This window comes from Biomphalaria glabrata, chromosome 11, assembly GCF_947242115.1.
Source record: "Biomphalaria glabrata chromosome 11, xgBioGlab47.1, whole genome shotgun sequence".
Classification (NCBI taxonomy): domain Eukaryota; kingdom Metazoa; phylum Mollusca; class Gastropoda; family Planorbidae; genus Biomphalaria; species Biomphalaria glabrata.
In genome coordinates, this window is record NC_074721.1 from 457,729 (window position 1) to 483,366 (window position 25,638).

A 25,638-nucleotide genomic window follows, 5' to 3' on the forward strand; every position below is an offset into this window, starting at 1 on the left:
GACATTGAGCTATAGGACTCTGCTAGTTTGAGATTTGATCTGAATGATTCAGAGCTAGACCATCAGACATTGAGCTATAGGACTCTGTTAGTTTGAGATTTGATCTGGATGATGTAGAGCTTAGAGCTAGACCAGTAGACATTGAGCTATAGGACTCTGCTAGTTTGAGATTTGATCTGGATGATTCAGAGCTAGACAAGTAGACATTGAACTATAGAACTCTGCTAGTTTGAGATTTGATCTGGATGATTCAGAGCTAGACTAGTAGACATTGAGCTATAGAACTCTGCTACTTTGAGATTTGATCTGTATGATGTAGAGCTTAGAGCTAGACATTGAACTATAGAACTCTGCTAGTTTGAGATTTGATCTGGATGATGTAGAGCTTAGAGCTAGACATTGAACTATAGAACTCTGCTAGTTTGAGATTTGATCTGGATGATTCAGAGCTAGACTAGTAGACATTGAGCTATAGGACTCTGCTAGTTTGAGATTTGATCTGAATGATTCAGAGCTAGACCATCAGACATTGAGCTATAGGACTCTGTTAGTTTGAGATTTGATCTGGATGATGTAGAGCTTAGAGCTAGACCAGTAGACATTGAGCTATAGGACTCTGCTAGTTTGAGATTTGATCTGGATGATGTAGAGCTTAGAGCTAGACCAGTAGACATTGAGCTATAGACTTCTGTTAGTTTGAGATTTGATCTGGATGATGTAGAGCTTAGAGCTAGATCAGTAGACATTGAGCTATAGACTTCTGTTAGTTTGAGATTTGAGCTGGATGATGTAGAGCTTAGAGCTAGACCAGTAGACATTGAGCTATAGACTTCTGTTAGTTTGAGATTTGATCTGGATGATGTAGAGCTTAGAGCTAGACTAGTAGACATTGAGCTATAGAACTTTGCTAGTTTGAGATTTGATCTGTATGATGCAGAGCTTAGAGCTAGACCAGTAGACATTGAGCTATAGGACTCTGCTAGTTTGAGATTTGATCTGGATGATTCAGAGCTAGACCAGTAGACATTGATCTATAGAACTCTGCTAGTTTGAGATTTGATCTGGATTTGATCTGGATGATTCAGAGCTAGACCAGTAGACATTGAGCTATAGAACTCTGCTAGTTTGAGATTTGATCTGGATGAGTTTGATACAACAGTACAGAGTTTATACATCAGTACAGAGTTTATACATCAGCACAGAGTTTGATACATCAGTACAGAGTTTATACATCAGTACAGTACGGTTAAGCATTTTTACAGACACTGTTTCGTGTTACCAATTGTACAGTATTGACTAATTGACTCCTTTTTTGAAGTGACCCATTATGTTTCATAGAGATATTAGACATTAGTAGTAGTCTTTCGATCGTGACTGTGTTATTGTGTAATTGTGTGTGTATATGTATACATAGCTCCTCCCTCGTGGTTGAATACGAACACGTTTCTGGTTTTCTACGAACTCGACTATGACTATAAGTCCAATCCTCGCTTTAAAAAGGCAGTATATTTTTCTGCTTCAAACAATGTAAAATTGTGAATTAATGTGTATTATTGCTTATCAAATAGTATTTCAGTCTATACCAACTCTATACCACTGTGTATATTACAGAGAGAGTATCATCGTGATGCGTGCATTAAAGTTTTTAAATTTTGTTAAAAGAATGTGACGTGTATAATTGTAATCAAAAAATGCAAATTATTGTTTCAATTGTGTAGACTACAAAAGTTGTTTTCGCTTAAAGATATTTGTGACGTTATAATACACGAAATTGCTGTTTTAATCGTACCTGCCTCCACTAATCCCTTAGCCTAATCTTTTTCATTAGTTGCTAAACATTTAGATAAAAATAATGTATGCTGCAAGTCACAAATCGAAGAGCATTGAAGACATTCTTGATGATATAGTATGTGTTTTTTAAATTGTCTACAGAATGTGAACCAGGAGATCTAGACTTGAGGCCAGAACTGTGCACTAACACTAGTGTCTGCCAGACAAAGTCATCACTATGCTGTCACTATTGCTCGTTACATTACAAGTCTGCAAATACAAGTACCACACAATTAACGTCCCCCAACGGTAGGAAATTTTGTAACAAAATGTGTGTAAATACATTTAACATTTTTCGAATGCTTATTCAGTTTTGAAGATGAACTACATCCTGGCCCAAACCTCCCGCAGGACGAAGGGGGAAGGCAGCGGGCAGGGTTTGCACTCATGAACATCGAGACCACCGAACGATAGCCCAGAACGCATAACAAACGATTAAGCAGCCATTCATGTTTTATTACATATCTTTTATCTGACGTTTGAGCTTTTGGTAGTGTAAGTGATTTGCGATTTGTATCTAGGTTCTAAGCTTTAAACTATTCCTTTGTCTAATAAACATGTTTTAGAAAAGATACATAGCCACTAAACGATCTTCTATATACGAAACAATATTTTGAGTCAAGAGAAGTTAATTAAAAGATTGTACCTGTACTTTCATTCAATATAGACTCATATGTATCACTGGAAATAAAATAGTCTGTATCTTTATGTATCAAAGATTGTGTATCATTATGCATTTTTATGAAAAACCGGCTTGCATAATTATTATAACAATAAAAACGGTTAACTTTCAGAAATCATAAAGTAGCCTAAGCAAAAGAGATTTTCGAAGCTGTAAAATCAGATTTTCACAAGATTTTCTATAAGTGTCACAGGTTGAGGAAAGGCTGCCTGGTCGTGCGGTTTGCGCGCTGGACTGTCGTTCGGATTTATCGACGGTCGAGGGTTCAAACCCTGCCCGCTCCCATCCCCCGTCATCCTGCGGGAGGTTTAGACTAGGAAGTAAACAATCTTCAACTCTGAAGGAACATCCGAACCATGTCAAACAAACAAAGGACAGACTGACAGACACACAAAGCTATGGCGGCTTTCCTGCCTTTCGGTGGCCAGTAATATTGTCGAGAGAATAATAATAATCTTTATTATCCATTAGGAAATGTGTCTTACATTTTGTGCATTACACCAATTAAAACATTAGAACTATAAAAAAAACAAAATATACAGTAGGCCTAGATATTTCGATCTGCTTACTTTGCCTTAGCTCTTGTAAGTGGAAACAATTATCATGATGTCAGTTATGGTAGAAACTTTGTTTACAATAAGAAATTTTAATGAGGTTTCTAATAATAATACTAAAGCTTGTCTTCGAGTCTGAAGATTAATGAGGAGTGCAGTATTTCACGTGGCTAGGTAGCCCTGACTGTGACCTACATATTTTGCCACAATCAGCCATTCAGCACAGACATAACCATTGAGTGAGGTTTCTACAAAACACGAAATGCCTCGTTTCCTGTTTTATTGAAGTAATTTTCTTCTTTATAATAACAAAAAATATTCAACCATGTATTGGAAATGTTTATTTGTCGGTATTCTGTTCAGTCCATAGGTTTGTTGTTTCCTTATTTAAACTAATCCACTTTATCGGTTGCTTAAATTTTGTTTTGTGAGCTAGAGGTATTTGTATTTTTTGACACATCGCACAATTTAGGCCATGTCCTGCCCATAATCCATCAAAGGAACTAGAGGTCAACATATCTAACTTTGATTAAGTCGTGCAAGAAGCAGTACTGTTTACAGTAGTCGAGACATGATGAAAGTAATGTATAATTATCTGTTTACTTTCAACAGAGTGTGTACTAGGAGAACCAGATTAAAGTCCACAGCTGTGTACTAGCCGTAGTATCTGCCAGACACAGCCATTGATGTGCTGTAAATATTGTTCTTCCCAAGTCAATTCTGCGAGCCATCTCTCTTTATACACTATTTGGATATATTGTTTTTGTATTGCGTTTTTTCTTTATATTAAAACAAATGTCTATTAGGTAGATAAAGTACAAATGTCTATTAGGTAGCTAAAGTACAAGACTCTTAGGTAGATAAAGTACTTACCCTTGTTCGGAATTTTTTTTTTTAGTTTTTGTCTATTTCTTATCTTTATACCATTTTAAGCATTGTTTACACAAGGAAATCAATTATAATGAAGCAATCTATCAGTCATAATGAAGCAATCGTTGGTGTACTGTGCATGAAATAATAGACCTCTAAAACATGTAACCAGGGCCGGCCTTAGATAATGAGCCTCCTTGTCCTTATCATTATGAGGAACATTTTGTACATCCTCTTATAATTCTGGATCTAGAGATAAATTATGTTGCTTGTTTTTATTTCTTTTATTAAACAGTTTCAAGTTCTTTATATAATGTGTTGCCTTTTCCATTTATAGTTATTCTATAGTTTGCTGCACTAGTTTGTTTTGTGTCTTGTAAAGTAAATGAGCTTTCCAATTTTATTTTTAAAATCATTGACCAGAAGTATCTAATACCTTATCACCTGATTCTGATTTGCCTTTTAATGTATTTATAATTCTATAAAGAAAACTTAACTAGACCCCACACCAGATGGCTCTGTCTGCACCAGATGTGGAAAAATATACAGGTCATGACTGGGTTCGCATTCATCTTTAATCTTGGAAATTGAAGGCATTGCCATTCATTGTATATCATTTGTTTGTCTTCAGTGAAATTATTACAGGATTGTTTCCACAGTATTTTAAAATTTGCTATGTTGTCTTCTTCATCAGTTATTTTATTTAATGTACCGTACACCTTAATAATGTTGATTCATCTATATTATATTATTTCTGTAAGCAAGTACTCTATAATTAATGTAATTACAAAACAGTGTATGATGCTGGCGAAAACTTGTTACTGCAGATTACTAAACAGCTGTATGCTGGTATTTGAGTTTGGTGTAAACAAATACAGACAAAACTCCACAAATAAATGACAGAAGAGGGAACTGTTTCAAAATTTTAATCACAACAAATATTTCATAACAAATAGTTCATAACAATTACATGCAGGTAATAACCTTAGAACTTTATTTCCTCACATCGATAGTTTCATTATGCAACTCGCAAGTAACATTCCAGAAAAGCTGTGACTCAAACAGTATCCCTACAAAATAACTGTCCAGATATCATGGCTACATTAATTTTTAAAAAGTAAATGTTCGAAGTTAATATGCGAAAAAAAAAGTTGAATACGAAGAAAACAGGCACCTTCCAAAGCTTATAAGATAATTTTATCTAGTGCAATGCAATGTTGGTAAACAAATTAACAATCAGGCCTTCAAGGGCCATAATTCTGAAATTCATCAGCAGAAGTAGAAAGACAATAGTATAAAGCCTGTGAGGCCACTGATCTTGTATCGACACTTGCTGTTCCTTTGGATCTAGATCAGTTGCTTGGAGAGAGGGAAACTGCTGAGGAGATATAGTTTCGACCATTGCCATTGCCCAGGGATTCATTTCCATATAGTAGTTTCACAACTGAAGGATCACAATTAAATCAAGCTGGAACTTTTCTCATCTGGAGTCTTTGATCTCCCATCAAACTTTTACTCAGGTGGCAAATAGGGGAATGCTCTTCAGATATGGCAAATATCGAAGAAATAAAATACTTATGGTATACCAAAATCGAACTTGCTGCCTGTATGAAAAGGAAGGATCCACAAAGATTATGGCACCTTAACTGAAAGTAAAGGCAGCTATCCAGAGAGCTTAATAGGCCACCCCCAGCTGGTTGTGCGCAGGGTTAACAACAGTCATATAAAAAAAAATATTGTTGGGAAAGCTAAAACAAATATAAATAATATAAAGTTTATTTAAAAAAAATGATTAGGCTATAATAAAACGCCCTAAACGTTGAAGGAAAAAGCATTGATCACACAATAAACCTTCTATGATGGACTAGAAGAATTTATGACAAGGCAACACTGCAGGACATCAAAATAGTTCTAGGAGATTTCAATGCCAAAATTGGAAAAAAATTTGCCTTCAGACAAATAATCAGCAAAGAAAACTTATATGAAGAGGCAAATAATAATGGCCTAACATTACTGGGTTTGGCCTCAGGAAAAGGAATGTCTATCTGTAGCACTAAATTCCAGCATAAGAAAATGTACAAAGCAACATGGATCTCACCTGATGGAAAAAACGAAATCAAATAGATCATAAATGGATAATCATTAAGTAAAAGATGTAGATTTGATGTCTTTCATGTAAGAAGTTTCAGACAAACAGATGCAGACCATCTAGTAGCCAAAGCTAAATTTAGACAAAGAGTAAAAGTAAAATATACAATAACCAAAGTAGCACAGCAATATGCTAATCAAAAACTCATGATAGACCCACTTGATGCAGAAACTTAAGAATTCCTAACACATCTAACAGCATTGGAAAAGGACAATTACAATCTAGACTATAATTCTAAGGGCACTTACTGATTCCCTCACCTTTCACTAGTTACGGTACCCCGATTGTGGTGAACTAAAAAAAATACAAATTTAACTTGTTATTACTTAACTTGTCTCTAGAATAGCGGTTCTCAACCTTTTAAGCTTGGCGACCCTTTTTAGAATCCCCCACGACCCCCCCCCCCCCCCCACAGCAAAAAAAGAATAGACAAAAACAATCCATATTTTCGATGGTCTTAGGCGACACCCAAGGGGGTCGCGACCCACAGGTTGAGAACCCCTGCTCTAGAACAACTAAGCCAGTTCACAAATGGAAACTACAGCAATTAAAACTTCCTAAAATGATGTTTCATTCCCAATTTTATCTTCAAGTTGCTATAACAAAAAGACAATTTTATACTTCTTTCTGTTTTAATCACCATTTTAAAAAAAACTCCTTTTGAAAGTAAATTTCAATGGCAGTATGTGGCCCCTAACTTGTTTTTGTAGACATTATATGAAAACAATCTTTTTTTTTCTATCAAAGCTAGGACACAAATTTTTTTCATGTGTGTAAAATGTTTTAAAAAGAAAATGCAGATATAGATATTTTATTTTGTGTGTTGGGGTGGTGGTAAAAAAAAAAAACGGCCAGAAGGATGTGTTTGTGTGTGGGAGATCAATATAAGTGAGCCGCTCTAATTCAAAGTAATATCTTAGAAGAGTATTGAAATTGGATGGGGGATATTGGGTCAAAATGTTACGTGAGAACAGTTCACAGGCCAGAAGTGTGTATGGGAAGGAATTTAAAGCTGGCCACTCCAATTAAATGAAGCATATACTAGAATTCACAGACCAAAAGATAAATTGTTGAAGCACAACAACAGACATAGCCTGTGGGTAATCCTAATTATAACAAATGAGCAATAAAAAAACAACAACATGCTATTAAAAGTAAACCAGATGACATGGTTGGATTTAAGCAAAAGAAAAGGAGAGTCTGACATATAGAATGCAGGCATATAGAACAGACAAATAATGCTTGGATGATAATGCTAAAGAAAGAAACCAGAAAGCAGTACAAGGAAGCAAGGCGAAGGGTTACAAAATCTGTCAGAAAGAATAAAAATGAGGCAATAAAAAAAACAAAGAGCACTCATTGAGAACCTTGATGCGAGAGGAATGGGCATGAAAATAAGGGATGACAAGAATGGATTTCAAGCAAGATCACACATGTATGGGAACTATAATGGTGTCCTCGTCACAAAAAAAAACAGAAGGGTCATTGACACATGGGCTGAATACTTTGAGGAGTTCCTAAATAAAACAAGATGGAGACAAAGGAAAATATGAACAGCCACCAACACTATAAACCTACCAACACTATAAACTCACCAACACTAATTTAAACATCAGAAATAAAAAATTAGAAGCTTCAGGAGAGGACCAAAATTACAACAGAGCTAAAAAAAATGGAGGAAAACACCTGAATTCACAATTAGACTAACCAATATCAAGAATTTTGGAAGAAGTAATACTAACAGATTGAAAGCAGCACTCATAACATAAATACAAACTAAAAAAAATGGCAAGAAAACAATGTACTAGTACATCAATTTAAATTGCTTATGATGATATCAAAAGGAAATATCTCTATAAAATACTGAACAACTTAACAAGACTTATGCATATGAAATTAAACAACTCAATTTTACAGTGATAACATATAGATCTAAAACACACAAAAAAATTATTTTAAAATTAAAAAAACACAACAATCATTCAAAAAGACCTGAATCAGACATTTTTTAAAAATTGTCCCAAACTTGTTTTTTTTTCCATATAATTGCCCAAAACTTGTTTTTTTTTCATTCTGAAGGAAGTTACATTTTTGTAGAATAAAATTTCAGTATGTTTAAGGCTGCTCAAATGTTTTCATTTATTCATTTCATTGACAGTCTGTGGATAGGTTAAAAACAAAATTTAGTGATATCAAAGACTCTAATAAAAGCAAGTCATTTTAATTAAAAAAACAAACAAAAAAAAAACATAAAATATACTTTAAAAAAAACAAGCTTATATTAAGTGTGATTGTATCAATTAGTTTGGATCAGTCATGTAATTATATGAATGGCCAAGACATAGTAAATCTGTGCAATTAGAAATATTTTTACCAATTGTTTTTGTTTAGCTTTCTCAATGTGCTATGATCCTATCACTTGTTTGGACCAGTTGTGAAAGGGGGAGGGATGAAGGGGGTATCTAGGTGAATGATTACATGATTGTTATTGAAAGGCATACAAATAATTTGGACCAGTTGTGAAAGGGGGAGGGACGAAGGGGCTATCTAGGTGAATGATTCCATGATTGTTATTTAAATGCATAAAAATAATTTTCACTGATGTCTCAGGAGTTCTGAGGGGGACTAATTCAACTTATACCACAACATCTGTCAAGTATGATTTCTTTTTTTTTGCTCAAGATACCCAACAAAATAATTAATTACAGTAGCAATAGTTAATTAACTAATTGGTTAATTTTTTAATTGATTCTTGCATTGTCATGTAAAAGAAATAATTTAGCAAAATTTCAGCTTGACCAGAGATTAGGTGTACGAGAAAAAATGTGTACAAACTTTTTACCATACAGACAGATGGAGTGAGTGTAAAAAAAAAATAACATATAAATGACATCACGTTTAATTTTCTATAGAGGAGCATTAATTGGATGGGTACTTGGTCATGTGGTACACACTCTGAACAGATGTCATGATGGTCCTATGCACAAACCTGGCCCATCCCCTTGTCATCCTGTAAGATTGGACTAGGATGTCAAAATAATGTTTTGATGTAGAATGCAATTTTTCTGTTTGTTTGCACTAAATTTTTTTTGTCAATGTATATTTTTTTCCACCTCATCTTGAGGAATAAATGTTTTGAGATGACAGGGCATTTTGTAAAGAACTCTTTCTATACTATAAAATCGTAGAATTGAATAGCTCTTTTTTATATATACACACACACACACACAATAATATGTAGTGGAACATGTAGCCGTCTAGTAACCATTATAAAAAGGGCATCAAAAATTACACTCACAACATTGCCACATTTAAAGGAACTTTTTGAACAAAAGTGTCTAAGGGAAAATCGAAAAAATCTTGGAAGACAACAGCCACCCTCTCCATCAGAACTATGTCAGGTCGTCATGAAGTGGGCGACAACTGTCAATCAAAACAAGAACAGAGCGGTACAAAAACTCATGCGTACCTCACTCGGTCAGACTATATCAATGCCACTCGTTGATCAGGAAACATGAATAGGACCAAGATGCCTGTGTGTAGTCGCTGAATGAACTTTCTATGTTGTGTCTGTTGTATTTATGTGTATGTTTCTGTTGTGTTGTCTTTATATGAGAAAAAGAGTCCTTGTAATCACAACAAATTTCCATTAGGATCAATAAAGCAGTCTTAGTATTTCTTAAGATTGTGGCATATAAAAATAGTAGCATGTTTATATAAAACTTGAAAGACTTTACAAATATTGTTAAATCACTCACAGTTTGGCAAGCCATATTAATATAAACTGGATCAGTTTCAGTTGGGCATTTGGAATCATTAAGCTGTGGAATGTTCAAACAAGAAAATCAAAGAATGGAGATTAATTCACTAAACAAACTTTAGAGAACTCTATCCTATAAAATCATAAAAAATGATAACTTTACTTTGTGCACAAACACAGTATTCTGTAGGATTTTTTTTTATATTAGCCTGAGGCAAATACAATTATAAAAAACCGCATGTTGATAAACTTGAAATAAGACTTTACAAATATTGTTAAATAACTTACAGTTTGGTCAGCAACACAGGTAGAGGTTCAACTAACAGTTGCAGTTTGACTCTCTGAAGTCTTGGGCTGGAACTGGAATGGTCAAATACAAAATTTGAGATCACAAACACTCTAATAAAAAAGACAGTCATTTTAACAATAAAATAACATAAAAACTGGACAGCCATTAAGAACACTATCTATCCTATAAGATTATTTTAAAAAAAAATTAACAACTACTTTACACAAACACACATATTACCCTATAGGAACTTTTTTATAATAGTTTGTAGCATATAGAAATAATAAAAATAGCATGTTGATAAATTTAAAATTAGGATTTTTAAACATGACTCACAATTCGGACAGCATTGTTTGTAGGTATTTTATAGATGCTTTCAATAAGGCACTCTGAAGATTTGGGCTGGATCTGGTGTTGTCAAACAAAAAAAAAATAGAGAGCTCAAACATTCTAATAAAAAAAAAACCAGTCATTTTAATAATAAAAAAAAAAACTTGAAATATAGAAATAATAAAATAGCATGTTGATGATAAGCTTAAAATAAGACTAGAAATATTGTTAAATCACTCACAGTTTGGCAAGCCATATTAATATAAACTGGATCTGTTTCAGTTTAGTCAGCAATACGGGTGGAGGTTCTATTAATAGTTATAGTTAGGCCCTCTGAAGTCTTGGGCTGGAACAGGAATGGTCAAACAAAAAATTTGAAATCACAAACACTCTAATAAAAAAAAAGACATCATTTTAACAATAAAAATACATGAAAACTGGAGTCAAGCATTCTAATAAAAAAAAACACAGTCATTTTAATAATAAAAAACAACTTTAAAACTCATTTAAGAACTCTATCCTATAAAATCATAGAAAATTATAAATCTACTTTATGCACATATTTACAGTATCAATTTTATTATACAAGTTTGTAATATATATATATAGAAATAACAAGATTACAAAGAGAGTTTGTGTGATCCCCCATTGAAGTCACCAATGGACCAGGAATATTTGGCTGCCTGGTCTTGCGGTTTGCGCGCTGGACTGTCGTTCAGATTTGTCGATGGTCCAGGGTTCAAACCCTGCCCGCTCCCATCCCCCGTCGTCCTGCGGGAGGTTTGGACTAGGAAGTAATTATCTTCAACTCTGAAGGAACATCTGAAACATGTACAATATAGAACAATATAATATATTTAAGCCATAGTCTTGTTTTGATTGTTAAAATTAATAAAATTGTAAAAAAAATAATTTGGCTTTTTTCCCACAAACAGGACAACACAGGATAAAACTCTTCTGGAATAAGTAGAGTAGAGATCCAAGTGATCACCTAAAAACAGAATGGAAACCTCCCAGACAGTGTCTGTGGCACCTGGTACGGTAGCTCAGGGTGCCATCCCTTCCCATCAACTTTCTTCAAATATGTTCCAATAAACACTATTGCTGGTTAGTTCTTTTTGTGGAACAAATACAGTGAGATGATTACATACTATTATTGATTTTTACTCAAATGTAAAATGAGACTCAATTCTTTTATAAAATCCCAGTTTATGACATTTATTCTACTCAAAAGCAGCTATTTCTTATTTATGGAATCTAAAATTAAAAAGAGGGGGGGGGGGCAAAAATTGGCTGTTCTAAGCTAACTTTGTACAGATCTAGATCTAGTATTTCACAGCCTACAATTCTGTGGGGTTGATAAAATACCTTTAAATATCCCTATGCACATTAAAAAATAACTTTATGAAGCTGCTTACAGATCTAGATCTATTCTAGATCTGTATTAGATTTTTTTTTTACATGATAGTGAGAAGGGCAAAGGTTTTCATTGAAGAAATATTGGTTGAGCTTAATCTCTCTTTTAACATGAGGGAATCAAACTGATGTTCCCTAACTTGCAGAATGTACCTTCTGTGGTAGCTACTGGAATAGTCACTAGCGACTATCTAGGTTCCATTACTTATGAAGGCCTAAATTCAAATAATGAAATCAGGGGCATTTTAGGCAGACTCAATTACTTTTTTTATATTAGAAACAAGTTCAATGACTAATTAAAATTATCTGCCTGAAAAACAAATGTTTAAAATGTTTGTTATTAGTGATTGTAGAGGATGCCAAAGCTTTCATAGATAACTCTGCAAAAAAAAGGTATGGAAGAAGAAAATCTGAATGATATAAAATATTTCCAATGGCTGGAAACCTTGTAAAGAAATTGCCTATAAACAAAACTACTTTTACAAAACTAGATGTCACTGATCCAGATAAGCAAACCATTACATCCGGTTTAAGTCTATATTCACTTGTAACAAAAATTCTCATTCTTTTGAATACATTTTCTGTTGCTGCTATTATGGAATGTGAAGTACCGTACACAAGAGGCATTATGATCAGTAAATCATTGCCAGGTGACAAGAACGTTTTCATTTTAACATTTTCTAGAAAAGTCTCAGACAAAGACTGCAAGTGTAAATATTTTGACTTATGTACAAAATGTCTTATATAACTTTATGCTGTGTTTAGGATTGCTGCCCTTTGTGTATGTTATGTGCTTGAATGATTTAATTTTAGTCTATCCTTAGTATATTTCTTGATATTTAGGAAAATACACATTTTCTTCTTAAAATACACATTTCCAGGTCTGGGAATACACAATTCCCTTTTGGCATGTAAGCATCTCTGCATATACAAACATTAAAAACAGAGTGTTGATCAACTTGAAATTAGACGTTATTAACATTGTTAAATAACTCACAGTTTGGTCAGCAATACTGGTTGGGATGCTTTCAGTTAGGCTCTGTTCAGGCTGGATCTGGTGTGGTCAAACAAAAACAAACAAATAGAGCTCAAACACTCTAATAAAAAAAAAAAGTCCCCTTAATATTAAAAAAAAACTTGAAAAACTGAAGAGTCATTAAAGAACTTTATCCTATAAAATCATAGAAAATAATAAATCTACTTTATGCACATACACAGTATTAACATTTTTATATTAGCTTGTGATATATAGAAAAAATAAAAACAGCATGTTGATAAACTTGAAATTAGACTTTATTAAATGACTCACACTTAGGTCAGAAATACTTGTAGCATTTGAATTAATTGTTTCAGTTAGGTCGTCTGAAGTCTTGGGCTGGAACTGTAATGGTCAAATAAAAAATTTGAAATAACAAACACTCTAATTTAAAAAATAAAAACAACATGAAAACAACTGAATGTTAAATGTTGTTAAAAACCTCAATTAATTGGATGGCTACTTAGTCTAGTTATAAAAACATATTGACTAATAATGTAGTCAATAATAATGTAATCTTTTTTTATACTATAATTTCTTTTTTAATGCTTGCTTGGCCAGTAATTTTTCTAAAAAAAAAACTTTCAAAAACCAAATAAATATATACTAACTAAAGTAGGGCAGAAAAGCGCTTGGTTTCTGAACCGGGGATCCTGGGTTCAAATTCTGTTGAAGGCTGGGAATTTTAATTTCGGGATCTTTGGGCACCTCTGAGTCCACCCAACTCTAATGGCTACCTGACATTAGGTGGGGAAAAGTAAAGGCGGTTGGTCGTTGTGCTGGCCACTTGACACCCTCATTGACCGTAGGCCACAGAAAAAGATGACCTTAACATCATCTGCCCTATAGACCACAAGGTCTGAAAGGGAAACTTTGTAGTGTAGTGATAAGTGCTCTGGACTGCTGTCATGATGGTCGCTACATCAAACCCACCTAACGGCGGTCATTACCTTGCCATCCTGTAGAAGGTTTGGACTAGGATTTTATAATCTTCATTTCTGATGTAGTACCCAAACTACAAAAACACTAAAAAAAATAAAAAAAATTAGTTTAATCTTCCTCCATTGTCTGGTGTGAATTTAAACTGCCTATACAAGTTTTGCTTTATGTCTTGGATGTGAAAGTTTGTTAGTTAAAAAAAGTAAAAGGTTTGCAATAGCATTTTTTTAAATATCTTTTTTTTTTTTCAGTTCTTTTTAGGGATCTAATGTCTGGAGATTAATTAAATGGTCGCTCTGTAAAGAACTTTTTCTATCCTATTGAGGATTTTTATAGGTGGCAGAACAACTAAATAGCTAAGTGTACAAAAAGAAGGAAGTTTTGATCAGTTTTTGTAATTTAAAATGTATAAGTACTTTTTAATGCAGCAGAATGAAATTTTCTTAATTTTTCTGCTTGTAGCAAAAAATAATGTCAATATGGAAGGACATGTAGACTTCACTCTATGACTTAAAAGTATTTAAAACAAGAGGGGATCTAACGTAAGATAATGTAATTAATATATTGTTAAAATTATATCTTAATCTTTTTTTTTAGAGTTGGCAACTGTAATATCCAATTAAGCATTCTTGACATTGTTTATTCATTATAAAAAATGTTCAATAAATTGTTAGAAAACTAATAGCTCTACTTTCTACAGGCACAAACAGCCTTACCAGTAGACATTTCTTTGCACCATAGAGAGATCATGAAAGCAATAAACTTGAAATAAGACTGTTCAAATACTATTTAATGACTTACGGTCTGATATCCTGTATATATTATTTGAGTCATAAACATGGTTTTCTTCTGTACTGTTCGCCTAGGGAATGAAAAAAAAATCTAATAAAATTTTAACAAGTTAAATATAAAAACATTTTTCTTAAAAAGCCATGCATCTCAAATAGCCTCTGACAACCAGACCTTGGGCCTGGTCTAACTATTTATCACTAACAGGAGAAGGGGAAAAGGCGAGTACTGACACTTAAGCAAGTAAGATTTGGGTAGGGAGGGGCTCATTAGCCTGGCTGGCTACACACATGGAGAGGGTGGCATCATTCCATCCAAGATTAAGGCATAAGCTTCATCTCACTTCCATAAGATGATCCATTGTCATTTCTCGATTTAAAGAGGCCATAGATATGGTTGACAGAATCAATGTAGGCAATGACCAGTTGAAAATTCTTTTAATAAGAACTCTTTTTTCATCTCTAAACTTTTCACATGATGAATCTTCCCCCCCCCCCCCTCTCATTGCAATTCTTATATGTTTGTGGAATACAGAAATTAAATAGTAAATAATGTTGATACAAAATTTTAAATGGTATTTAAATACTTACAATCTCTATTTCTTCAGCAGCATTGGAGGTGCAGACCACAGCATTGCTTTGAATACTGAAAGAATAAGAACATTTTAAAATTGTTAAAAAAAAAACAATAAGAAAAATGTTTAGTGTTAGTGTTGTGCTGGCCACATGACACCCTATTTGTTAACTGTTGGCTAAAGAAACAGATGACCTATCTGCACTATAGATTGCTAGGACTGAAAGGGGAACTTTACTTACTCTTTTTTTAAATTGCCATACAGGGTTTTCATTGATACTTGTTTTCTTTAAGGGGAGATAATATGGGAATTTCAAGAAAGATGTTTGACATCCGATAAGGATGCAAACTGTGAGCAAGTAGAAGTCCATTTATTGAGTATGAGTACTTATCTTCTCTATAAAGTAACATCTGTCTCTGGACACAAAAAAATGATCCTTATTAAATTATTTCATCTAATAAGAGAAGAGACAATTCTCCACACTTTATAATGTCTTATATTTTGATGTTATTGTTCTCACATCATTATCTATATGCAACTATACCGGCAACTCTTGCTAAATCTAGTAAATCTAAAATAACCAAGTAAGTAAAAGCTAAAATAGCTACACATCTTAAGACCACAGAAATAAACTTTCTAAGTACTGGTATTCAAAATAAATCACCAGCTTTAGGAATTTTATTACAAAAGGAAAAGCCATACATAATGGCAGGAACAGAACCTTTGACAAAATCAGACAATTTAAGTAAGAAAATTCTAATAGGTACTATGAAATTTTTTGTAAAAAATTTGACATAATCATAGATGAGTTCTTTTAAGCCATATAAAATATAAAAAGCACAGTAATAGCAGAAGAAATTACTTCATAATATGGAGTACACAGATCTTCACACTCTAGAAAGAACTATGTTACCAATTATCAGAACTGAAATTAAAACATGAAAATGTTGTTTTTTTAAATTATGGGTGGATGCAGTCATTATGACATTAATGGGAAAATATTGACCATAGACCAACATAAAACTTTAGGATATGAATGAACTATTTAAGTTCGTACCAAATTAAAAAACAAAAAAAAAAAAAAACAGCTAGACTAAACAACATCAGAGACATTAAGCACTGGTTGTGTGTGTGTGTATTTCATGTTTGATAGTGTTAGTTTTTTTTCATCTATTTTGTTATTGTAATACTGCTGAGGTAGACTTTTGTAGTCAAATTGAATTTCCTTTCGCTCAGACTAACACAATTATTCTATAGTATCTTACAGACATGAACTAGTGGTAGATTATGACATTAACATTAATTAGTACATGGATACACAAACAAGGATGTACTTATCTTCTCTATAAAGTAACATCTGTAATTTATAAGATAAGATCTCTGGACTATCTGACAATGATGTCAATAATATATATTTTCAAATAAAAGCAGTTATGACTTAAAGAAATTTAAGTCATGTGAAACTCGACTAATAGGTCTTTTTGATGGATTCAGGATTTCCTGCTAGGTAGAGAACTAACTGGAGTAATGGCAATGTCTTTGATTCCCAAGATTAAGGATATAGGCTGTGTAATAATATGAAGGCTCCAAATCTATATCAATAACATTTAACTCAAGATAAGTATGAGAAACAGTCTTAGGCACACAACTGTTTCAAATGTTCTTAAATGATCTCCTTAATTATAGAACAATATAAACAACACAATATGACAACATGTTGAATTTTTACATTATGGAACTAGATACCTGAATCAACTAAGAAAACCAAAGTCTTAGCTAGTTTAGATTAACTAAGAAAATGAAGCCATAGCTTAACCATACATACACATAGGATATAACTATCTTCTTTTTTGAAAGAATGTCTGTAATATATATGATGTCAAATGAAGCTCAGAAGATTATAATAATATGTGAGATGATTATTTTTTTTACAAGGAAAAATTTATTAGATTATGCAATATTTAATTTTTGTAAACCAATTATTCTTTGAATTTACAGATGACAAAAAAATTTTTAAAAAGAAGATAATCTCGCTCAACATATTCGTCTATCTACCCACCCATTTTTATATTTGCTAATTGCATTTGACAAACAACATGAAATTAGTGCAAATAAATGTGAACATCATAAAGGCCATCTGTTTCTGTGGCCTATGGTTATCGAAGCTGTCATGTGGCCAGCACAACGACCAACCATCCCCAACTAATGTCAGGGGGACTCAGAGGCGCTCGAAGATTCAGAAATTAAAAATCCCAGTCTTCACCAGGATTTGAACCCCGGACCCTGGTTCAGAAGCCAAGAGCTTTACCACTCAGCCACCATGCCTCCAAATATGTCATTGTACATTGTTCAAATTATCCATGCATAAGTTAGGTTTGCATAAAAGAAACATTAAAAAAATAAATCAATTCTTACCTAAATTGAACAGCTGTTGAGGAGCCTGAGAAATTAAAAAAATGAAACAATATTGAAAGAATCTTTTTTGTTGTTATAAAATTGGTTTCAACCAAAGTAACAGTGAAAATATATTGTGAATTTGTTTACCGGTACTTAAAGTTTATTTATAACTATAATTTTTTTTAACAAACAGTAACTAATAAAAATCAAACAAATCTTACATTACTAAAACAGTTAGAGACAAAAGGGCTGCCACAAAGTTTTAAAAGTAATGTAAAAATGTAAGTAATGCATATAAATATGTAAGTGCATCTCCTGGGGAGATAGCGTCTCCAATCAGGAGTTTTGAATTTGGCCTAAATATATAGTGTTTTTGCTTTATAGAAACTTGAAACAGAACATTATGCTAGTTTAGACATTTCACCTAGATGCATGTTTAATATTTAAAGAAGGGAACAGACTAAAAGCAGCTGTCACATCTTTTTTTAAGCACATTTAAGGCCATGGTGAAATAAGTTTTTCAATAGCATTTCTAGTTTCTGAGACATTAGCATGACAATAAGCACAAAAGGCAGCTTTTCAATACTGGTGCTGTTAAAAATGTACATGAATGAAACAGAAGGTATTGATATACAAAAATTCGTGAATGATTTAGCTAACTTAAACAATGCTAGGAGGATTTTATCAGCTTTGAAGATATAGGATGATGAATATGTTGTATTTTCCAGCCAGCTTTTTGCCCTGAGCTCTTTTGCGGTCTGTACCAAGGAAGAATAGCATAATTTGTTGTTTTTTTTCAGCTGGTTATGCTGGGTTAATGTGGTAATAGGATTTGTGAATTAATTAGGGGCATTTAAAGACTAAGAGGGCCTGGTTTAGAGTTTTATAAAGATGGGAGTAGTGTCTACAAAGGGGTGGGTTTATTTATGCCCAAATAGTAATCATCTTCTTTTTTGAAGTACCGTCTGTATTATATTATTAAAGTACCAAACATGGGAAACATGAAGTACCGTCTGTATTATATTATTAAAGTACCAAACATGGGAAACATAAAAAGGATGAGAGAGTTGGTTTAAAAATCGAAACAAATATAGCTTATAATCCTTTAAATACAAAAAATAATTTCACCTAAACCGACATTGAATACTCTTTTCCAAATGTAAATTAAAATGCCAGTACAAACCAATGCAACAGCAATCAAGAAAGTTGAGCAAATTGAAATGACCATTAGAATTTTTTTTTCCATTGAGCCTAAGAGAAAAAAAGAACAAAAACAATATTTTAATTATGAAAAACATTTAGAAAAAAGTAAAGTAAAAAAATAATAATTCCGAAATCACAATATTTGTCTTAAAATCTCAACAAATCTTTGATACTCTTCTAAAAACCAATTGTCAGAGAAGTACTACACTGTTGCTATTAATGACTGTGGTGTGTCAGTGGTGTGTACTTGTATTATTCTGGCACCAAGTCTTTTTGTGTGCTGACTCCTAAAACACAATTTTGCTGCTGTATTGCTTTTAGTTATAGACCCTTGTTCTCACTATGATGAATGTTGGTTTGATGGCTCTATAATGCTACCTTACACACTTTTGCTGCTGTATTGCTTTTTTGTTATAGACCCTTATTCTCACTATGATGAATGTTGGTTTTGTGGCTCTGTAATGCTATCTTACAGTTCTGTTGGTTTTGTGGCTCTATAATGCTATCAGTGATACATATTGGAAATCACACACAGTGGCGCAGGAATTCACATATTTGGGAACAACAATAGCCAGCAACCTAGATTTAGACACTGAGCTGACAAAAAGAATAGGAAAGGCTTCTGCAGCAATGGCAAAACTCTCCAAGCATGTGTGGGAAAATACCAAATTGACCACGGTAACAAAAATTCTTGTCTACAATGCCTGCATTCTGAGCACACTTCTCTATGGCAGTGAGAGCTGGGCAACTTACATGCCTCAAGAACACAGATTAAATAGCTTCCACCTGCGACGCATAATGTGCATCTTCTGGAGGGATCATGTCACCAACCAGGAAGTTTTGACACAGGCCAACATGCATAGCATCTATGCTCTCCTTAAACAGAGAAGACTATGCTGGCTCGGTCATGTCACTCCTATGTCAGATGGAAGAATTCCTAAAGACATGTTACACGCTGAGCTTGCAGAGGGAGCCAGACCCAAGGGCCCCCCAATACTAACCTACAGAGATGTCTGCAAGCAAGACATGAGAGCCACAGGCATCGACCAAAATGTGTAGGAGGAGATAGCCCAAGACAGGACAGCATGGAGACAGACTGTACGTGCTGGTACGAAAGAAACAAAGCTGTGTCAGCCAAGAGAAAGAAAAAGAAATCTGCCCTGTCAGCTAGCCCTAGGACAGATGTATATACATGCATGAACTGTGGCAAACTCTGCCGCTCTAGAATTGGCTTGATCAGTCACTCCAGATTCCGCACCTCTCAAGACATAACTAAAGCCAGTGACTCATCTGGGCACATCCATTGTCTTCTGAGACAGAAAGAGCTATATATATAATGCTATCTTGCAGTACTGTTGGTTTTGTGGCTCTATAATGCTATCTTGCAGTACTGTTGGTTTTGTGGCTCCATAATGCTATCTTGCAGTACTGTTGGCTTACCCTTGTTTAATGTGAGTATGCAAACTGTTACTACAATCTTGCAGCAGTTTTGATGCCATAGTTTTGTACAATAGTATTGCAAGGATATTGACTTTTGCATCTCTAAAGGGACTGAACTTTAGGCTTGTATTGGAACTAGAAATTGTGAAACTTTAGGAATTGGAGTGAAGAGCCCCCAGCTCACGCCTGGTCATTGGATAAAAACCTTTCCAACAACTAATTGGGATACTGGGGCCTACAGAACCGATTCCAACTGGACATTTTTTCAAGACTCTGTAAGCATAATAAATCAATTAAAGTATAAAAAAAAACAACTACATTATTAGTCAATAAGCTTGTATAAGGTTAACACCTTAAAAACAACAATAAAATTAATAAGGTTAACACCTTAAAAACAACAATAAAATTAATATTTCAAAGTTAGATTTTTTTTTCTCTTGATTACTCCATAAACCAATGTACACAAAATGATTTATTTGGTGTACTTTTAGGCTGGTTTTGATTGGATGTCCTAGACACTGTAAACAAAATTTAAAATGTTTTTGTTTTTAAAAGGACTAAAAACTCAAAATATCAAGGTGTAATAATAAATGAAAAGATATCATAGAAACCCCCCCCCCCCATTGATGAAATTATTACAAAATAAAAATAAAAAGAAGTAGAATTTATTAAAAGAAATGTTTACAAATCAAATTGGAACATACAATTAACTGCTTTTTAACCTTAGTTAGTCAGTATTAGAATATGTATCTTCTGTTTGGGACCCCTCAACTCAAGAAAACATAAAGAAACTAGAAAAAATTAAAAAATAGAGCAGTGAGATTTATAACAAAGGAATATTCACATTTGATTAGAGTAGCACCATTAGTAAAACCACTAAAATTAGAGACACTTGAGGACAGAAGTATCAAAAGTAAAGTAGCAATAACTAATTTTTCATTTAACAGTCTTGTGCCTTTTCTTCAGAAAGGACATGCTTTGCTTTTCTCTAGAGTCTGTTGAGAATTAGTCTTAACATTATCTTGCTTGGATGACAGATGGATGGCTGCCTGGTCGTGCGGTTTGCGCGCTGGACTGTCGTTCGGATTTATCGACGGTCGAGGGTTCAAACCCTGCCCGCTCCCATCCCCCGTCATCCTGCGGGAGGTTTGGACTAGGAAGTAAACTATCTTCAACTCTGAAGGAACATCCGAAACATGTAAAACAAACAAACATTTTAGACTTTTTCTATAGTTTCTATAGTTTTGGCATTGTCTCAAGTTATATGTGAGCTGCTGTGATTTAGGGTAGTTCTAATGGTATGTTATCAATTCCTGACAACTTGCCACCTTATAGTGTCTTATTGCTTCCTCTACTTCTAATATTAGAGCCTCACCAAGGTCTCTGTTGTCCCAAAGCATTTTGTTGATTAGATCGTAGTCAGGGTTTATCTCAAAGTTATACAGATCTTTTGCAATATTCTGTGCACCTTCTAAGCACACCTGCTTCTTCAATCAGAAGATTTCATTGTATTCTATCACTGAGGTTCCAGTTTGTTAAAGGTTCTAATGTTTCAAATGCTTTTTTTGCTATTGCCAGCTTTCAAGCAACTATCGCTTATACTTCGCTGGTCAAAGATTAATTTTTCTTTTGTTGACTTCATTTTCATGCATATTTCTTTGTTGGTTGAACTGCATTCTTCTGCCAGAAAGGGATTCACTTTTTTTTTGTTTTTAGTTCTCTACTTCCATTACATAAATCAAGGATGTTTGTGTAACCCATGGCTTAATTTTCCTTTGCTTTGTCCCTAGGATCTCAGAGGCTGACTTGTGCAATATTTTTCTGATAGTATCCATGAGTTAATGTCCTCATGTACGGTTTAAGGTTGAGAGTTCAAATTTACTAATACTAGGTCTGGGTGGACACAGAGGCGCTCCGAAGATCCAGAAGTTAAAAATCAAAGTCTTCACCAGCATTTAGCTACAGGACCTGCGGTTCAGAAGCCAAGCACTCTATCACTCAGCCGCCACACTTACATGGTCAAGCCAAGTCACCAATTCAAAAATCATAAAAAAGATGTTGGATTTCTTTTCTTTCTTTGTGTTTGATGCTGTAGACCAAGGTAATCCATGTTTCTGTTTCAAGGGCCAACCTGTGAATGTTTGTAGTATGTGGCTTGGACAGGAGAAGATTCAGAGGTACAGAGAGGCAAGTTGGGGTTTTAGTGTGAGTTTGTTTTGGACGTTTTCAATGTTTGTAAATAATGTGATCAATGAGACTTGATACTTTACATGTATATGTGTTGACCTGTACTATTTCAAGAGCATCACACACAAGTATTCAATTTTTTATTTCAGCTAAAAGTGAATTAAAGTATTTCCCTTGTTGTACTAATACAGTGATGCCCAAAACGCGGGCCAGATCCGGCCCGCGACGTGGTTCCATCCGGCCCACCGAAATGTCGGCACAAATTGTAGAAAAATCCACTTATCCCCCCCCCCCCTAAAGAAAAGGTTGAAAAATGTCTCTTTCCCTACGTTAGGCCCCTCAATGTTTCTAACATTTGTGCGTTTATGAGATTGGACTCTTAATGTAGAATTTATAAAAACAGAAAGGACCTTTACTTTTTGGCAGAACCTGATAATAAGCCAATATATTTGAGTTGTAAATAAGGTAAAGAAACGCCATTATAAAACAAATTTGACGTCATTGGAATCAAAAGATTGTTTAAAACTACGTCTAGAGATTGGAAGATTAATGTTATTTACCAAAAAGAGTCAAGAATATGAGTCGTTGGTAAAGCTAGCTACACTGTCGCTCATATTTTTAGTAGAGAAATGATCCGAAGCATGAAAAAAAAAAGACAATACTATCCCATCAATGAATGTAAGTGCTAGATCCACGGGTTTCGAATCAAATAGTTTCAGATCAATTTCAATTCGTTTTCTGTACCTTTCCCTTATGTGGCCCGTGACACCAGTGTCGGAAATGAAAATGGCCCGCAGGTCGATTTATGTTGGGCATCACTGTACTAATATATTAACAAATGTTTTTACTTTTCAATAAACAACAAGGGTGAAATTGGTATAACTGTATATCTATTTTTAAGTGTAACTGTATTCTTAAGTCTATTTACTTTACCAAAAATAAAAACTTATTGGTGTGATTAATATCTCAGCCAACCCATACCCTCATGTGTTGTTGTTTTAAACTTTTTATAAAAAGCCAGTCAAGGAATGTATTTTATAAAAAGCTAACTTAAGTCTGTTTTAGAGAATACTTCCAGTTGGCCCCCTTCAGTTGTAGAGTGACTATGGTTCATCTCAAACACTTTTTCATGTAGCTTTGGAGCCCTATTTTGGAGAGACATTCCCGTCCACAAATATTGCAGGTTAAGGTGACTTTCAATTAGGTGGTAGAGGAGCTGGCCATTTTTCACATGGCATGCTTTTCTTCCAGAGCTGAGGCCCATGTTTTTTTGCTGTCCCTAGTGAAGGCTAAGGCTATGTCAATGGTCAGTATCAATGTTTGCTGGTTTTAGGTCCCATTTTGTTACATCCATGTAAAGGAGGTCGGAGCAACCAGTTTTTAAACTCAAGAGGCCCACAGAGAATAATTTTCAGGATGCGATTGTCTTCCATCCGGCGAACATGTCCAAGCCAGAGCAGGTGGTGTTTTCTGAGGACTATAAAGATACTGGGAATACCTGTTCGTGCAAGAAGGATCTTTCTTTCCATGTGATTTTCAGGATTCTTCGGAGAGAGCGCAAATGGAATGAGTTTAGTTTTTTCTCTTGCTTTGCGTAGGTGGTCCACGACTCACTGCTGTACAATAGCTTACTCAGAACGCATGCCTTGTAGACCTCCATTTTAGTCGCTGTAGTGAGCTTCTAGTTTTCCCAAACTCTTGACTTGAGTCTAGCGAATGTTGAGGCAGTCTTCTGTAACCATTTCTCCTCTTCTAGAGACAGGTCATCCTAAATTGTGGATCCAAGATAGCAGAATTCATTTACAGCATCCAGTTTGTTATCGTCTATGAGGATGGAGGGTGATGTTGTAGAAGGTGGTCCCATAACATTTTTTTCTTCATGCTAATTGTTAAGCCATACTCTTTACAGAGAATACTATATATATGTATATAATCACACACACAAAACCTCAAGTAAATGTACAAAACTAAACTATATGAGTAATAAGATATTCACATAAAGACTGTACACAAAAATACCTTGGTCCTCCACATTTAGTTTGTTTTCTTCATTCACCGGAGAAATCACAAAGTAACATCGCAAGAAAGGTAAGAGCTTTGAGAATGTGTCCAGGTCCAGACTTGTGTTAACTGTAATCACTTCCTTGGTATTAACTGAAGGTCTTTCTTGATTCTGCAATGAAAACTTTTTTTTTATAGATGTCTAATTAATACATTAATATGTGCATAAAATCATATTAATGTTTTCCTGGCTGAAGAATGAGCACTTATTGAATTCATCCTAGCAAATAGAATCAGAATTGTGCTTATCTCTTTGTCTTTCTTAGTGTTATATAAGTTTGCTTTTTTTTTTTTTTTTTGTATATGAAGATTTTGGTTCAGTGTTTTATGTATAATTGCTACTTTAGTCTTCTATCCTGAAGGGTCTCTAAATTTAATGATTCTACTAATGGTGCTATTCTGACTAAATGTGAATATTGATTTGTTATGAATCTCACTGCACTATTTTGTGTCTCTTCTTGTTTCTAAATGTTTTTTTCTTAAGTTGAGGGGTCCCAAACATAGGATGCATATTCTTTTAACCCTAATCAAGGATATATAACATTTTAGTTTGTCTTTATTGGATTTGTAAAAAAAAATATATATTTTAATAAAAACCTTTTGCTTTATTTGATTTTTAAAAATTTCCTCTATATGAGGTTCCTAGTAATGAACCAGTGATGTTTTATTTTAAAAGCTAGTTTCACTGATTTTGAGTTCCAACCCAAAGGGGATAGGATGAATAGAGGTGTTAAGAGTAAATCAGATAAGCAGAGGTGGAAATAAAACCTCTTAACATAATAAAACACAAGAATTAAAGAGGAGCTGAATCTAAAAAGTAGATTGTGTTGATAGCAAGAGGAAAGTAGTGATTCTAATTGGCCACTAGTCAGTCAGTCAGTCAGTGGCAGTAACCAATAAAAAAAAAATAGTTCACAGTGAAATGGCAAAGAAAACCTATCTTATATGTCTATGAAGACACTTAAGATTAATTCTGCAAGAAATTTCTCAATGTTACAAAAAATGTCTAGACTTTTTTTTCTAGACTATGTTGCTCTAAAGATGTTCAGGATGGGACTACATTCATTTCTGGTATTACATCTCCCGAGTACGCTATTCTGCCTCAACGTGGTACCTGAGTGGAAACGATCAT

At 34.0% G+C, this 25,638-nt stretch overlaps 2 protein-coding genes across 3 annotated transcripts in view; one reads left to right on the forward strand and one right to left on the reverse strand.

The window, feature by feature from the left end:
- Window positions 1–4,250, forward strand: part of LOC129921684 (uncharacterized) — a 45,752-nt gene extending 41,502 nt beyond the window's left edge. Inside the window, exons 13-14 of one of the 2 annotated variants that reach the window (XM_056004095.1) lie at window positions 1,933–2,079; window positions 3,679–4,250. In XM_056004095.1, the coding sequence (XP_055860070.1) occupies window positions 1,933–2,079; window positions 3,679–3,704 (173 nt within the window). In that variant the 3' untranslated portion in view covers window positions 3,705–4,250. Of the gene's footprint in view, window positions 1–1,932; window positions 2,272–3,678 lie in introns of those variants that run through there. The other variant, XM_056004096.1, reaches the window with a different exon arrangement.
- A 598-nt stretch (window positions 4,251–4,848) lies between these two features.
- LOC129921707 (uncharacterized) lies at window positions 4,849–25,638 on the reverse strand. Its single transcript, XM_056004235.1, has 7 exons — window positions 25,621–25,638; window positions 24,465–24,618; window positions 18,744–18,866; window positions 17,634–17,658; window positions 15,235–15,289; window positions 14,657–14,717; window positions 4,849–8,244 (listed from the first exon to the last, which is right to left on the reverse strand). Exons 1-7 carry the CDS (start codon window positions 25,636–25,638, stop codon window positions 8,234–8,236), a joined length of 447 nt encoding a protein of 148 aa, XP_055860210.1. The 3' UTR covers window positions 4,849–8,233.